The 16,383-nt window shown below is 45.6% G+C and overlaps 1 protein-coding gene across 1 annotated transcript; it reads right to left on the bottom strand.

The window, feature by feature from the left end:
- Positions 1-1,418: 1,418 nt before the first annotated feature.
- On the bottom strand, positions 1,419-15,880 carry LOC149277955 (ral guanine nucleotide dissociation stimulator-like 3). Its single transcript, XM_089502578.1, has 17 exons — positions 15,761-15,880; positions 9,634-9,732; positions 9,032-9,228; positions 8,578-8,652; positions 8,062-8,243; positions 7,869-7,984; positions 7,300-7,515; positions 6,597-6,700; positions 6,093-6,199; positions 5,564-5,676; positions 5,225-5,257; positions 4,784-4,905; positions 4,127-4,216; positions 3,225-3,360; positions 2,948-3,136; positions 2,179-2,293; positions 1,419-1,513 (listed from the first exon to the last, which is right to left on the bottom strand). Exons 1-17 carry the CDS (start codon positions 15,878-15,880, stop codon positions 1,419-1,421), a joined length of 2,109 nt encoding a protein of 702 aa, XP_089358704.1.
- Between the last annotated feature and the right edge of the window lie 503 nt (positions 15,881-16,383).

Below are 16,383 nucleotides of genomic sequence, written 5' to 3'. Positions count from 1 at the left end.
ATCACGTTGAACACCGGAGGTCCTTCTAAGGTGAGTAAGGTTTGATCGTGACCCCGCTAAGTGAGACCCTGTCCGAATGGCCAAATGTCATAGGTAGTGAAAGCACTCGGCATTTCAACACCTCAACTTCGGAACACCAGAGCAGAACGAGCAAGAGGCGCGGGCCTGACTTAGACAAAGCAACTTGGTCCTCAGGATGGGAATATAGAAAAAAAAATGCCGGCAGATCGGCCCCCGTCTATTCTGTATTAACCCCTACTGCTTCTCTAGAAAACGAATATTATATAGACTCGGATGAAGAAGTATTTTTATAGGAAATGTGAAAAAGTAATGGAAGCGGTAGATTCAACAAAACACGAAGAAAGATTAGCCACAGAAGTGCTTCTCAAGTTTTTTTTCTTCTTTCTTTTACATTAAAAGGGCCCAGGCGCCCCCCTGGTTTTAACCCTTAAACTGGGCTTGAGACATTTTCACATGTTTGAACCCAATTAGAGCAGAAGTATCATTGGAATCCCGGCCATTGTGACCCAACAATGCGAATGATCTTAGGGAGAGCTTTCTGGCCGCTGATTGGCTGCTCCAAACAGTTCATTTATTGACAAGAATCTAAACTTTTTCACAAAATAAATATGTCCCCAAGCCCGAGCTGCTCGAGACTCTGTCTAAAATAAGAAATATTAATAAATATTTTATTAAACATATGTTTATGATGTATAAAGGTCTGTTCATCAGTATTTTTAATGCCTCTAGAAGCATAAGCTTATAAAAGGCCATTTAGATGTATAAATAGGGGCGGGGGGGGGCATCTTTTCATTAGAAGTATCTAATATTTAATTAGTTCCACCCATAGTTTTGCCCATTTTCCAAGCTTTCCCCTCCCCCATTCCAGTTCCCAAGTGGGGAGAGCACCGGGCTGGCATACCGATTACCGGATATGTAAGTGGGCCTTGCTATGTCAATTGCTTGGGGTTGACGTGCGCCAAATCCCACTTCCTGATTGGCTGATCCACACTATAAGTTATCGGGTAAGTGGAGCGGGAATCCGCGCAGGAGCGAAAGGTTTATGGAACGTTCTTCCATTAGAACGCCATGGAAGGTTCCAATCTTCAAAAGATCATAAAATGCTGAATCAACATAAAAATGTTAGTAGAACATACAGAAGACATCAAAATTTATCTATCAAAAAAAGGACATTTAGTGGACAGATATAAATGTCTCTTTTTTTTTTCTGACCAATAAATGTAAAGCTCCACTTTGGTTCGTAAATTTGGACGTTGGTCAACTTTGGAGAAAATTGGAGACGTTCTGGGTGGCATTGGCGATCTTCCTTATTACTAAAAAGGGTTTAAGAGGCAGCTTCGCTGTTGGACAGGGCATGCGCAGGGGGATCCAGGAGCCGAGGACGCTACCGGCAGATATCAGCTGTCTTTCACTCTTCGTCTTAAAACAAAGTCAAAGTTGGCCGCAGTATTCATGGCGTAATAGACGTTGGCGGAGTCTGGGATGGTCAGTTCTGTAGGGAAGGAAATAAGTGTTCAAGTGTTCTAGTTCAGGGGTTCAGATCTGCTTTACTTTAGTAAATACCCAGGGGTGGGCCTAGGGATAGACACCCTGTAGCTACACACAAACTCGCTCTAACATTCGCTTGTCCTAGGCCCCACACGCCATACGCTTAGACACACACACACACACACCTACTATCTCTCTATCCCCTACTTCTCGTCCTCTGTTCCCCTCCCCCAGGCGCTACTAACCCTAGTCCTCCCCTGACGCGCTAATACCATACGCTGACATACACACATGCTAACACCATACAATAACATGCACGGATATACTAACACATACTCATGCTGGGTATGCGTTCACGTCTAATCATATATACACGCGATACAACGAGGTTATTTATTAAAAGGGATTCCGTTTGCAACAGTTTTACGGCATCTTCCTAGACTGAGCCATTCTGTTGGTTGCTATGGTGATAAATCCACTTTTCCAACTTTGCACCAGACTCGTGGTCTATTCGTACAAGACAAATCCTGAACCGCATTAAAGTTGGATCAGTTCTGCGCTGATATTATGAAAAACAGTAAATATATTAACAAAATAACAGAATGTAAACACACGCAGCTAGGAAATAATGCGTCTGACCATAAACTCTTTTTCCTCCCCACAACTTACCTCTACCCTCTGATAACAACTGCACCAGCTGGAAATCATCCGGTCTCCACGACTCTATATTGTGCTTATGCAAAGCTCTTTGTATTACGACACGGGACTTGTCTTGGCTGGTGAGCTGCGTAAGAGAGAGAGAAAAAGTTTCCAGTTCGTTCCTTTTGCTACCAGTTTGTTATGTTTGATCCCCCCTGCTTGAACGCAGGTGACCCCAGTGTATCTTTAAATAATGGCAAAGTCGAGATTTCCACCAGGACGGGTACTAGAGCCATTTGGATAACACAATAGGCGAGTCGGTACGTCGGCTCTTCACAGTAGGCTATTAAAGGGTTAATATTTCAAGATACTCAGGGTTTAGCTCATGAGGGGCGCACAGGAACCCAAAACTCGAACTAGAACCAGAAAAGACATCACGCGCTTCCAACACACCCCCCCCCCTTACTTTTTTTTTTTTTTACATTTTTTTATTATTATTATTAATTCATTTATTAGAATTATCATTTATTTATTTAGCGCCAACAATTCCCGCAGAGCTTTTTATAGTCCGTACATTCAAAGGGTCCGAAAAAAGGGTCAAAAATGTGTGAGTGTGTTAAAATCCCAGCTTATACTATCTTTCTTAGACTCTGAATGTTTTTTCCTCCCCATTAAGTTAATTCTACTATATTGTATCATGGCTGATACGATATTAGCATAACTTTAATGGTAAATATATATTATATATATATATATATATAATTATACATCAAGGCCGCAGGCCGTGAGCAGCACTCACCAGTATGCTCTTATATAGATTGCCGTGAGTGTTCTCCATGCTGACTCGGATAATACAGAGATCGGAAATCTGCTGGTTATAGACGGGCAGGGAGCAGGAGGGAGAGCTGGGGGAGCGGGGAGATGAAGCAGAGCGAGATAAATCATCGCGCAGGAGGGTAGCTGGCGGGGTCAGAGGTTCTGGCGTATTCTGTAACAGAGAAAGGACGCTGTATTATGGTAACCCTCCTCCCGGGTGCCTTATTGCCCCTTGGTATAGCCCTCGGGGGTTTTACTACCTTGCTGGCAGTAGATTCGGGTGGGCACAGTGCCGCTATGAGACCCTCGTCCATCTCACAGCTGCTACAGGATCCCGAGGGGGACAGCCGATCCCCATTCATCTTGGTGCCGAATACTTCGGAGCCGAGCAACAATCTGGGGAAAAAACCGAGGGGCAATAAAACTTTTATATATTTCCTTATAAAACGCGGAACACAAAGATTTTACTTCCTCTCCCTAGAGTCCTGCAGCAGTTATAAAACATTAAAAAGAATGACTGAGTCTATGAAAAGTGGAGGAACATGATATGATGTCATGCTACCCCATGTGTGATGTCATATTTGCTTCCTGGCATGGGACGTTGACAAGTCGATAATTCAAAATTAGATTAAATAATTATATTATTTGTTTTGCCAACGTTTCGGCCATACAAGGCCTTCGTCGGGGAAAAAAACGATTATAAAGGCTGTTGTACAAGTGAACGGTGAACGTACCAGCCTTCTATACAGTTAGCAGGGTTACCCAGGTGTCGTTCCCTTCCCTGGGTCCAAGGTCATTCAAAAACGTCCTTTTAGAACATAACTCATTCAATTGAAATATATCAGTAGATTTGCCGAAATAATACATCGGCAAAAGAAATAATATTTAAAAAAAAAAAAAGAATAAAGCCTGACGAGCTTTTTGAATGACCTTTGACCCAGGGAAGGGAATAATAAATATTATAATTATTTAATCTAATTATTCGTACGAATCCGAATTCATAATTCTAACAGGCATACGGCTCCTGAATCTAAGACGCGACCAACGACTGATTGAGGTCCGAGTCTTTACAGCAGGGAAAGAGGGGCCGAACGGGCCAAATAGGTCTGATCTGCCCGCAAGTTCTAGGTTTGTATAATCGAAAAAAAGACAGGGAACCTACGAGCTGAACCTCTTCGTCAGTTTCCTCCGGATTCGGGGGGAGTTCGGACACGAGTCTGCGGGAGGCTCGATGGTGCGGGAGATGCGGTAACTGCAGGTAAAAGAAGATCTTGGATTATAATTACATTAAAGAAATGAGCGTTAAAATGTAAAAAAAAAAAAAAAGAAAAAAATCGTTCCACAAATAACGACCCCTTTGTGGTATCAGCCCCTGTAAAAAATAGCACCAATAACCCAATGATTAAATATTTAATAGAATTAACCGTATTTATTCATTATTAGCGCTTCACAATAATAAATAAACATTGCATCTATTCAATTGTACAAAAAATGTAAATATAAAAAAGAAAAATGATTCCAATTAAAAGAAAATCCTTCCAAAAAATAGGTATTTAAAAGTGTGTTTAAAAACATAATAACCCCATTACACCAAGAATATATATATTATATATATAATAAATCACATATAACAGCAGCCTGTAGTGACTGCTATGTAATCGGAATTTTTTTCCCTAATTGCAGCCCTATAATGATATCTAATTTAGGGCCAAACCCTGTAATCATCATTATTATTATCATTATTAATCTCTTTTTTTTGTTATTGCGCCATTGATTGCGTAATTAAACGTTTTATAACCACCCCGCCCCGTTACGTCACCTCTGTTCCTCCGTCAGCTGCCGATGGGTGTAGAACGCCTGCAGGATGTCGGGCTTTGGCGTCAGGACGTAGTGGCGGCAGGTCAGCTGGAGTTTCTGGATCTTAGCCAAAACCTCATACTCCTAGAGAGAAGAGCGCAAGCTCTTGGGGTAAGAAAAGCATACATGGGGTGGGGTGCAGCGTTACCCCCTCTACCTTGTTAATCTGACACCCTTTCATAAACCCGTTTCGACGACTGAGCGTACATTCTAATGGCGGCAACCAACTGGCTGTAATAACATCCCTGAAAACCATGACTTCACCTCTGTTCAAGCAGGGGCTGCTCAGATATCATGAAGAGTAGAATATGGACAGGCCAGCGACAGACCGCGTGATCCTGAGAATCTGCTCGTGTGTATGAAGCGATGGATCTGGGATTTATAACAATAGACTATAACTCACCTTCCTTCTCTTGTCAAAGTTTATGAGCCCTCCCTGCAAAATAAAGAAAGAGAGAGAGAGTCAAGAGAAAGAGCACCCTTTACTGAGGGGGGGTGGATAAATGGAACAGCCACCCAGCAGAAATGGTAGAGGTAATACAGTGACGGAGTTTACACACGCTGTATTGGTAACAGCAGAAGGACTGGAATAGAGAAAGTTATTTATTTGATGAAATGATTATTTATTACATTGAATTATTTATATTAAATCATATAAAGGGGTCACGGGAATGGGAGGCGTATGTCAATCATTCCATTCAGATGGGGCGCAGAGAAGGGGACAGAGTGTTTGTAATCTCACCTCGATGAAATCCGGTAACGCCGTGTCCAGCATGATGAGATCGGTGAGAAACGTCCCGAGGTAAGGGACCGTGCCCTGAGCCTGCCTCTGCAATGGGAAAACGAGACTCTTAGCTAGAAGTGGAACAGCCTCCCAGCAGAAGCGGTAGAGGGTAATACAGTGAGGGAATATAAACATGCACGGGACAGATATACGGCTCCTGAATCTAAGACGACTGATTAAGGTCTTTACAGCGGGGTAAATGGGCAACTAGACGGGGGCCGAATGGGTCACTTAGGAGGTAGCAGCGTGTTATCTTCTTACCGTTGAGCGGACCTGGGACGCCGAGCGCTGGAGCGGACGTGGCTCATTCCGTGCGCTGTTTGTCCTGCGGAGGGGGATCTCGTCCTGGCGTCATACGGGAAAGGAATATACGATCAGGGATACTCGGCACTGTTATATACAGATATACTCTAGCGATATAACCGCGCATTATATAACAGCGTATTATATAACCGCGTATATATTATAGCATATCCTCTATTATAACACGGAGAGCGCCGGCCGGATACCTTGGTCAGGATTTCTCTGCTGATTTCGTGGTTATTGTCGTCGGAGAAGATGGCGGATAATTTATGGAAGACGTTCAGATTATCCCTGGGGGGTTTAAAACACAAAGCGACACGCGGTCAGTCACACTTTCCAGCTTTTTACGTCATTAATGGAGTAGATACTGCATGCGGAGGCTGGAAATGCCACGGTCTGCGCATACCTCCCAATAGCCCGCTTTTTGGCGGGACAGTCCTGAGTTTTGGACACTATCTCAATGTCCTAATATCTAGGGGGCTGTAGAATTAATGGAGGTCTGGGTGGTTGAAGCCCAGACCTCCATTGCAGATCCCTTGTGACCAGCTAGCGCCGGTCGTCGGCTGAGCTCGATGTGGTGACGTGAAGTGTTGGGGGTAAGATCTCGGGCTGGGTTTAGGAGTCCGCACCCATGACGGTGTAATAGCGGGTGCCGGCGGGACCGACGCGGCGGCTGTCGGGACTTTACCTGCTCACTGATCCCCACGATCTCTTCAGCCTGTAGATTGAGTTGGACTGCAGAGCCGACAAAATCGCTCTCAGAGACGAGAAGTTACGCAGGAACCGGCAGTGCTGGGGAGGAAAAAGTTATTGTCACATTCATGCGCAGAGATCCCTCTTGTGTTATCCGTCGGTGGACGTCGGGTGACAACATAAACCATCAGCCATATTTCTCACTAACGCAACGGCTAACTCCGTGCCCCACAGCCCCCTCCTGTCTGTGTCACCCTGCGGTGGGAGGGACAGACTCCGTGCCCCACAGCCCCCTCCTGTCTGTGTCACCCTGCGGTGGGAGGGGCAGACTCTGTGCCCCATAGCCCCCTCCTGTCTGTGGCACCCTGCGGTGGGAGGGACAGACTCCGTGCCCCACAGCCCCCTCCTGTCTGTGTCACCCTGCGGTGGGAGGGACAGACTCCGTGCCCCATAGCCCCCTCCTGTCTGTGTCACCCTGCGGTGGGAGGGGCAGACTCTGTGCCCCATAGCCCCCTCCTGTCTGTGTCACCCTGCGGTGGGAGGGACAGACTCCATGCCCCATAGCCCCCTCCTGTCTGTCACCCTGCGGTGACTCCCTGCCCCATAGCCCCCTCCTGTCTGTGTCGCCCTGCGAGGGTAGTTACAGACTCCGTGCCCCATAGCCCCCTCTGCTGGGAGTTGGAGTAATATAATCACACCTGTGCTATGCAGATCCATTTCTCCAGCACCTTGGCCCTCTGCTGCGGCCTCAGCTGAATGTCGCTCAGCACAGACGCCGTCACACACGCGGTCACCGCATTGAACTGGGCCACGGTAGCCCTAACACTCGGGGCCACGTGTCTGTTCTCCTTTTTGTCGCGCTGAGACCATATGCTTCCGAGACAGTGACAGGACTGCAACCTCTGGAAGAGATCCTGCCGCAGACATACAGAAAAACTCACATGTGATAATATATATATATATATATATATATATATATACACATCTTTAATGTATAACTGGGAGGGACGGTTTGTCTAGTAGAGCATCATGGGAATTTAAATTCATTTTGTCAGCTCCATAAACACCTGAAATCTCAAAAGACAACTACTTAGGATCCAATGGATATAAAGCCTTTTCTTCTATGCCCATTCATCCAGAGTTTGGGCTAAAAACCCTGGAATTCAGGTACAAACCCTGAAATGCTGAATACAACAGGAATTCCATTTTATTAAGAGAGGAAAGTGACATAAATTAAATAAACACGAAGAAATAGATATGAACTCACCACATCCATAAGGGTAAGTTGTTCGGCTACATCTTGTGGTGGATAGGATAGTAACGTTGGGGTGTTTCCGGGGGTCTCTGCGTCTCCCTCTTCAGGTGGGGTGGTGGGTTTACACTCTGGTTTTAAAGGAAACCTCAATTAGTACGCAGGCTGAAGACCACAAAGGTGAGATCAGGATCTAAACCGTCGTTACCCTGCTGGGCTTGGGTCTGTTGGCCTTCTTCTTGTAAACTTTGTAGAAGGCGGACCAGAGGGCTGGGTGTCTCTCGACAGTCACGGCTCAGGTAGTCGGAGATCAATTCTAGGCAATCGGGGGCATCTCGGAAATCCTGAGGATGTCTCTCTAACCAGGTTTGAAGAATACCTCGGATGGCCCTGAGAAGAAAAGGCACGAGAGGAAGGTTCAATTGTTGTGACTTTGGAATTTTATCGTTCTTGCCAACCGTCGATGAAGATTGGATCCAACAACCTTCTCACCAGTCAGGGTCTTTAAATGACCACCACCAACCTTCTCACCAGCCAAGTGGGTCAAGTTCCCCTGTAAGGCTGTCTTGGTACCTTTTTTTGGGGGGGCTGTCATAGGAAACCGGTGGAAGCGATTAGATGATAGCCCGTTTTATAGGCCCACCTATAGTTTTGTTTCTGTAGGTGGTTTGGAAGGTCTACCATCAAAGAGAATAGAAACCAGATCTTTTGTTTCAATACTGACCTCTGGACAGATAAAGTGTCCGGTACCGGGCTTCCTGGGGGAAGACTTTCTTCATCACCCACTCTTTCCAGATGCCTATGGAGAAAAAAATAAAAATTTCAATGGATTATCTGAAGGATAATCCCATTTTTTGCTCCACCTTTATTTGATTGAAGCCACCGACTTCCACAGGGGAGAAGTAGCCTGAGGAGGGGCATAAAGGTTACATGACCACTAGACAAGAAGCACAATATCATTCACTTAATTGTGGGTCAGAACCACCGGCGCGTGGCTGCCAAGATTCCATGAGTCACGACTAAAGAGTTGGGTAACGAGTTTCTTTGTAAACTCAGATGTGAAAGACAAAGTTAAAGATTATCCAGATGGCATCATTGATTGTCAAGGTCAAGGCTGGAAGAGTTTTTTGGGTTTTTTTTAACAAAGGAGAGCAAATAACAGTAGAGCGTCACCCTACCTGTCCAGCAGAAGCTCCAGGACCTTCTCAGAAGAGGTGAAGGATCGGTATGTGCTCAGGAAGATGGGCACGTACCCAGAGTCATTCCCCTGATATTCCACCAGTAGGTTCTCCACCAGCTTCTGCAGAGTTCCAGCTCGGAGACTTCGAACCTTACAGGTCTTGTAATGTACATAACCAGGAGAACAAGGTATGGCCTAGGGGCAAAGGGGGATAGGGTTGTAAGGGGGGGGGTAAGAAATTTAAAAAAAAGAGAAAAGATGGCGCACAAGGACATGAAGTAGGAGACTCGGAAGAACACCGGATAGAAGGACGGATCTGCAGCAGGTATTGGTGATGATGGCTTTCAAAGCATGAAGGCCACAGATAATGGAAGATGAGAAAGATAATGGACCGTGATCGCATGTTGCAGGTTATATTTGGAGAGGACAGGTAGATCGTAGGAGAACAGGAGGTGTTGGGAAGGTATATGTGGACAGGTGAAGGAGAAGCGGCTTGATGGAAGGTTAGCGTAAGAGGACAGCAAGCTTGGATGTACGAAGGACAAAAGATTACAAGAGGAAAACTGTAAAGTACGCAGATATAGGAGGCTCTTCTCGTACCGGGCTTTCTCCAGCGGGGGTTTCGGTCCTCACCCTCCTCAGGGTCACTCCGTAAACTGCCCCATCTTCCACCTCCTCTCCCCACTCCTGCAGTGGATTCTGGGAAGAAAACGTTGTTTACAGTTCAGAAAGGAACATTCTATTTGTTTGCTATACATACTCCGTGGGTTACATTCATCTGGGAACCGGCAGCAAAGTATCAGGAACCGAGTTCATAGCGGCGGATAGACCCAGAGTAACTGATTATCCCATTATCGATCTGAAACGTCATTAAACATTATATTAACTTAATAGTTAAAAAATGATTCATGCCGTTGATATCCGTGAGATTCTTGCTCTACACGGAATGTCTACGAAGGAGTCTATAGGAGTCCACATTGGGCCAACATAGAAAAAGATGGAAAGTTCTATATGCTTTTGAGACCTTAGAGGTCTCTCTCTTGAGATGCAAAATGTATCAACTCTGACTAAAGACACGATTTTCTCTTCCCAGCACGTTTAAGTCAATGTAGCGCTAACCCCTGTGAACCTAAAGGGTTAAACGACAGATTAGATCTTGTTCCTACTTGTAGGGATGCTGGCTCCTGCCTGATTTTTCTAGACTTTCACGCCGTCACGCAGGAGAAGCCCTGTCCCTCTCTCTATGGATCCCTCTGGATCAGGGGAAGCCAAAGGGCAGCGCTCCAGCTGCTGCTGAACCACAACTCCCATGATTCCCAGCATGGGTGTTAGAACCAGGAGAGACGGCGGGGGCAATCCCCTATCCCCAATTACTACAGGAACAGCCAGAAGTCCCCAATCTGTCCCCCCCAAGAAAAGTTCGAGACATTCCGACACATTGTATCTTATCTACTGGTTGGTTTGGACAGCCAAGGATCATGGGAGTTGTAGTTCATGTAAAGAGCTACTATCTGGTGGCTTTATTAACCTATGCTGGCCCTGATTCCCACAATTGTCTCTCCTCCCAACATTATTATTTATTGTTTTATATAGCACCATCATAGGCTGGAGTGCTGTACAAAAAGTAAACGGAACGTAACAAGTAGTCCATGACATACCATTCGACTAACATACCCCCCGGATACCCCTGTTTTAGCCGGCGTTTAATGAAGTGAAACGGAAAATCCGGCAGCAGCAGCTTCTAAATCCAAAGTCACTGATCTGGTTTAACCAGATCCCCTCCCCCTCCCAGCAGAGGTTCCCGGACGCCCTATTCATTCTGACACCCTTCCCGAACCGAACGTTACCCAAAATCCTCCATCCCCTAATCGGAACATACTGGGGGGCGGATCAAGCTGGTATTAAAAGAACTATTTCGTTAGGATGACATAAATGAATTAAACGCCCAAACTTTCATCAACATGGCTCCAGGGTCACCTCAATCGTCCATCACAAAGCCTCTACCCAACTGGCTTGCTAATGGTGGCAACTAAATATAGATATTCTTAGTGAAGTCACCTGTATTCAAGCAGGGGTCGGAGCTGTGATGTAGCATTGAGAGAAGCACCAGTTTAGGAGCTCAGACATCATTAAATCAGAGCAGAATATGGCGGAGTCAGACGAGAATCTGCCCGTTCAGCCTGAGATTGGGGTAAAACGATGGGATTCAGGGGCAAAACCTGCGCGTTCCCAGAGATTTCCTCTGATGGAGAATGGCTTTTTTGGTTGGAAATGACCCTCACTCAGCTCCTTGGGGCCTGCAGGCCGTGAAGAACATGAGTGCTGAGAGGGCCAATGTAGGCGCCTTCAGGTTCCACTCTGATGTAATGATACCCGAGCGACCCCACTAGTGTTTTTCTCACTGCTACATCACAGCTAGAATGCTTGAACACAGGTGATGTCATCCAGAATAAGGTTTTTACAGGCTAGATGGGTCAAGCGGTTAGTTTTGTAATCGCGGGAGGAGGGGTACGGGTGCCACCTGATCCAGTTTTACTGGTGCGTGGTTTCCACGGGCTGTTGGTCGCTTCCCAAAAATGCCGCCAAGCCAGACGGGGCATTTAGAATTCCAATTCCCTTTTCAAACAGAGCGAGAGATTGTGAAAGTCACACTGAGAATGGCTGAGTCTGCAATGATACGGCTAATGCATGCGGGTCCCACAGGGCACGGGAATTAACTACTTCGGATTTCTACCATACCTCCCAAGTGACCCTGTTCAATAGAGCCAGTCCCTTGCTGGCCCCAAATCCCTCTGTACCACTTTTTCCTCCCCTGATGCCCCTCTTTTCTGGGAGCGCGGGGTGTTTGCTGGGTATGAGGCTGTCACAGGGTTCTACAGCCCTGCAAGTCACAATAATAATAATAATAATAATATAGAAACAGCAGGAAAAAATAAATGAAACTTTGTAAATAAAATACATTCTTCTCATCTGGTAACAAAGTGACATTAAAAGTCTTGGTAAAGCCCCGCCCAGGCCACACCTCTAACCACACCCCCAAAACATCACATGTCTCCTTCTCACTCCTCAGCTTTCTGTCCTTTAGCCCCCTCTGGACCTTTCCTAATACCCCAACAAGCCTTCTGTACCTTCCAACTACCCCCATCTGTTCCCCTTCTTCACATCTCCGCCTTGCCCTAGCGGAGGGCAATTTTCAGTCTGCATCAGACCCTCAAGTCATATTTAACAGACAATGTCTCCACTTCCCAAGCCAACCCAAAAACACAAAAAGAACACAGAAAGGATCCAGACAGGGTGTAACTGCTTTCTAAAATAGGAAATCAGAACAGCCTGGTGGGAACCTGCCTCCCTACACCCATATCACTTGGCACATAACATTCAATGTAACAACGAAGCACCCAAAGAGTTAACTGCTTTCCCTGAGTCACGTAAGGTCACACGTGGGTAATTTTCACAGCCGGCGCGTGTGTAATATTAATCCCAGAAGGTTATATACTAACCGAGACCTGTTATCAACACTAGAAAAATCCTGCCTTTCAGAATGTAAGCTCTGCGGCCCAGGACTCCACTGCTTGTTACTTAATTGTAATCTGTGCCGGGTAAGAGTGTTCCGCTTACACAGCTGAGCTCTCTAACCCCGATCTGTCATTTTATTAATTCCTCTAAAGGTTTAATCACATAAAAACAACCCAAAGGCGTTTACTAACCCACAGTCTCTATAGCAACAGTACCTGCTTTTGTGTCACATGACAATTGAGCATTCCCCCTAAAAAAAAATCCAAACAGGGCAAGTTCTGATTCAAGAGTTATTTCTGGGGAAGGTTTGGGAATTTAACGGTACGAGAAACAAAAAAAATGAAGTCTGCATTTAATTCTGACAGTGTTAAAGAATAAGTGGATCTGCACCTTTAAATATTGGTCGACATGCCTCTTAGAGCGTAAGCTCTGTTGGTTATAAACCTGTCCTAGCACTCTAGACTGTTCGGTACTTTTAGTCGCCTGTTTTTTCCGGCTGTAAAGACTCAAAGTCTTATCTATATTAGCCTCTACCACTTCTGCTGGGTGGCTTTTCCACTTATCTACCCCACTCTCAGTAAAGTAAAACTTGTTACATACGATCTAAGCCTCTTACCTTCTAGATTATGGCCTCCTTTGAAATAAACGTCCCTCCTGTACTTTGTTAAATCCCTTTAAGTATTTAAATATTCTACTATATCCCCTCTCTCTCCCGATATCCCTAATCATTTCTATCCTACAAACCATATGTTCTATCCCCCGGAGCGCTATGGCTATAAGATTAAATTCTACTTGCCTTGACCACTACCTACGTACATTAGAGTGTAAGCTCCTCAACGCAGATCTCCACTGGTCTGTGTCCCCCTATCTCTATATGTCGAATGGACATCACAAGAGACTCCCATTATCCAATGAATCTGTAACCTGTACGTGTTCTCATCGAGACCAAGAAACATTAGAGACAAAGACGTGTACCATGGTGATCTCCTTCCCCATGGCTCGAGAGGGTTTGGCCCCTGGGGGTTGCTCTTCGTCTGACATCTGCCTGTGTGAGGGTCAAACTGGATGACGAGTCACAGGGGAATATTCCTGGCCACCAGCTCCGTTGACATGTTCCCAGTTGAAGGCGAGGGCATAAAAAAAAAAGCCAATGGAGGATACAGAGGATGGAGGAACGGATAGAGGTTGGCAGGTGGATGGATGAAAGAGTAGAAGAAACCACCAGACGAGGACAGAAATGGAGTGAAGATAAAAGTAGATCAAGAAGATCAAGAAGGGTGCAAGAAGGTCCAGGTCCAAACCATAATCCCTGGTTAGAAGGAAGATTCTTATACTTGGAGATTTCCAGTGTTCTTTCCAAAAAAAAAAATAAGTCTTCGATTTTATGGCCAATCCTTGGAGAATTCTTCGGTTTCTTCAAATATCTCGTCGCATTACAAAGTTCCTCAAAGAATCTTGGGATGCCGCTGTAGGATAAACCCTGGTTGTCATCGGATGGATCTTGGAATAAGGAATGTGTAAATCCTGGAGCCCAGTACAAAAATAATAGGATAATCCTGAAATGATAGTCCTAGGACAGAGGTGAAGGAACCCCTGAAATAATCTTGGAATAGCAGTCTATAATTCCCGGGATAATCCTGGAACGACCGTCAGGAAGGGTTTTGGAATTCTGGTGTGAATTCTAGGATAACTGTGTAACACCAGTCTGTTAATCCCGGAAAAAATGTGGCTAATCCAACCTATAAAAAACGAGGATAATCCTAATGATTTCTCTAAATCTTGGATAATTCCGGGATGGTTTCTCTAAATCCAGTGATCGTTTCGGAATGAGGTCCTAAACACAGAAGCAATCTGGTGTCAACCCGGTCATGGTGGTACGGATGGTCTCCAGTGATACCTACAAACCAGTAAGAGGTTCACCCTTTCTCCAGTTAACCCTCGCTTTTAGACTGGTATCCACTCCGTGGCTTTGTGTCCTTCCAAAGATTCCACATTTTACTCTCCTTTCCAAATCAACATTCTCTTCATCCCTGATCTCTGCACCATTCTCTCCTTCATCGCCAACGTGTTCCTTTCTCATCCAGTTCTCTTTGTCATATTGACATTCTCTCAACTATTGCCCCCTTATGCAAATGCACTTCCGACACCCTCGTTCGCGTGTCTCTCTCTCTCTCTCTACTCTTTGTTTACTTCTCTTCTCCTTGTGTCCTTCATAATCCTTTCTCTCTGTGGTCAGCCTGTTGTGGAAAGTTTTCTTTCTTTTGAAATACTTCTGTCTGATATCATCAAGGGATTAAATCCCAGCCCTCCAGAGAGAGAGGGAGAGAGGGAGAGAGAGAGAGAGGAGGTGGTGGAGGAGGGATCAAGGAGGGGTGGGGAGCTCTGGGAAGTAGGGAGGAGGGAGAGAGAAAAACAAGGGAGAGAAGAAGTTTTAAATTAACAGGGATGAAGAAAAAAGAGGGAGGAAAGAAAGCAGATGAGAGATAGAAAGATGAATCACGGAAGGAGATAAAATATCAAAGGAGGGGATTTAGGAAAGCGGTTCTGTAGGAAATGTTTGGGAGGACTTGGGGTTAAAACCAAGAGGAGAAAGTGGAAAAACAGGAGGAATGAGAAGTCATGGAGGAGGGAAATTTGCTGATATGAGAAAGGTCGCAGAAAGGTTAACGGGTTCTTGTGGGAAATAGGCAGCTTAGGGACGGCCTGGAAGGAGCGAGAGGGCAAAGTGTGACCGAAAGACCCGCAGACAGTGTCTAGACAGGAGTCAAGTGGCAAAAGACCCTGATGCCGGAAAGTTACCCAGAACCCCGAGATGCCGCCGGCTGAAACCTCTGACCCTGTTATAAGAAGCAGTCCTTGTGGGGATGGCAGCGTCCTTTATCCGCGCCGAAACTCTCATTATTTTCAGTGTACACAGACCAGGGGCTTTGTTTGCAAAACAGAGAGAAAACTGAAGTGAAATCTGAGTCACGCCAGGGAAATGTCTAACTTACTCCAGAGGTAACATGCGACAATAAGGCACTCAGGGGCCGGGTTACTGTAATAAGATGTTACGGGGGTAATAAGGCACTCAGGGGCCGGGTTACTGTAATAAGATGTTACAGGGGTAATAAGGCACTCAGGGGCCGGGTTACTGTAATAAGATGTTACAGGGGCAATAAGGCACTCAGGAGCCGGGTTACTGTAATAAGATGGGTAATAAGGCACTGACCTTGCTCCCAGAATCCTCCTCTCCCTCAGTCGTCAGGCAGCGGTATGCTCGAAGCACGATACCCCAACTCATATCTAGATCTAAGGACAGGCTGTTCCGTGATCCAGTATCGCCAAACATCGTGCTTTCCAAGGAAAGAGATATATATATATTATTGTATACAAATGAGACATGAATTACCCCGCGTGTACAGTGTATTAGCACATGACACAGTGCAGACGTGTGATACAATGTGTATGATCTGCATGATACAAAAAGAATCACAGAGACAAAAACACACAATGTACTAACACACCAAATTCCCCTCCCCCACACGTCGTATTCTTTACAGTACTAACGGATCCTCTATGATAAGTTTTGGGGCACAATTATTTAACCCCCGCCTGTCTTCATCTACTCAATAACCTTGCAGAATAATAAGTAAACCTATTGTTCTTTTTTAAGCGGGGGAAATAACCTGATCGTTCCGTACCTCTGAAATCTGTTACTTCTCTCTGCGACTATCCCACCATCCCAAACACCAGGAACCTCTCACATCCTGCCCTGCTTTCTGCAGACTCAGGAGAGGGTGGTGTGGGGAAGACGGTCACTTCCTCTGCCCCAGTAACACACAAACAAGGACA

Source organism: Sceloporus occidentalis, unplaced genomic scaffold (assembly GCF_023333645.1).
Source record: "Sceloporus occidentalis isolate IW3139 unplaced genomic scaffold, rSceOcc1.0.p SCAF_205, whole genome shotgun sequence".
In the NCBI taxonomy this organism is placed as follows: domain Eukaryota; kingdom Metazoa; phylum Chordata; class Lepidosauria; order Squamata; family Phrynosomatidae; genus Sceloporus; species Sceloporus occidentalis.
This window is presented reverse-complemented; position numbering and strand designations above follow the sequence as displayed.

Coding starts and splice junctions, on each gene's coding strand:
- LOC149277955 (XM_089502578.1), bottom strand. CDS start 15,880: ATGTTTGGCGATACTGGATCACGGAACAGCCTGTCCTTAGATCTAGAT. Junction 8,653..9,031: donor CTGGAGCTTCTGCTGGACAG/GTAGGGTGACGC, acceptor TTTTCTCCATAG/GCATCTGGAAAGAGTGGGTG. Junction 6,200..6,596: donor TCGTGGGGATCAGTGAGCAG/GTAAAGTCCCGA, acceptor TAAACCCCCCAG/GGATAATCTGAACGTCTTCC.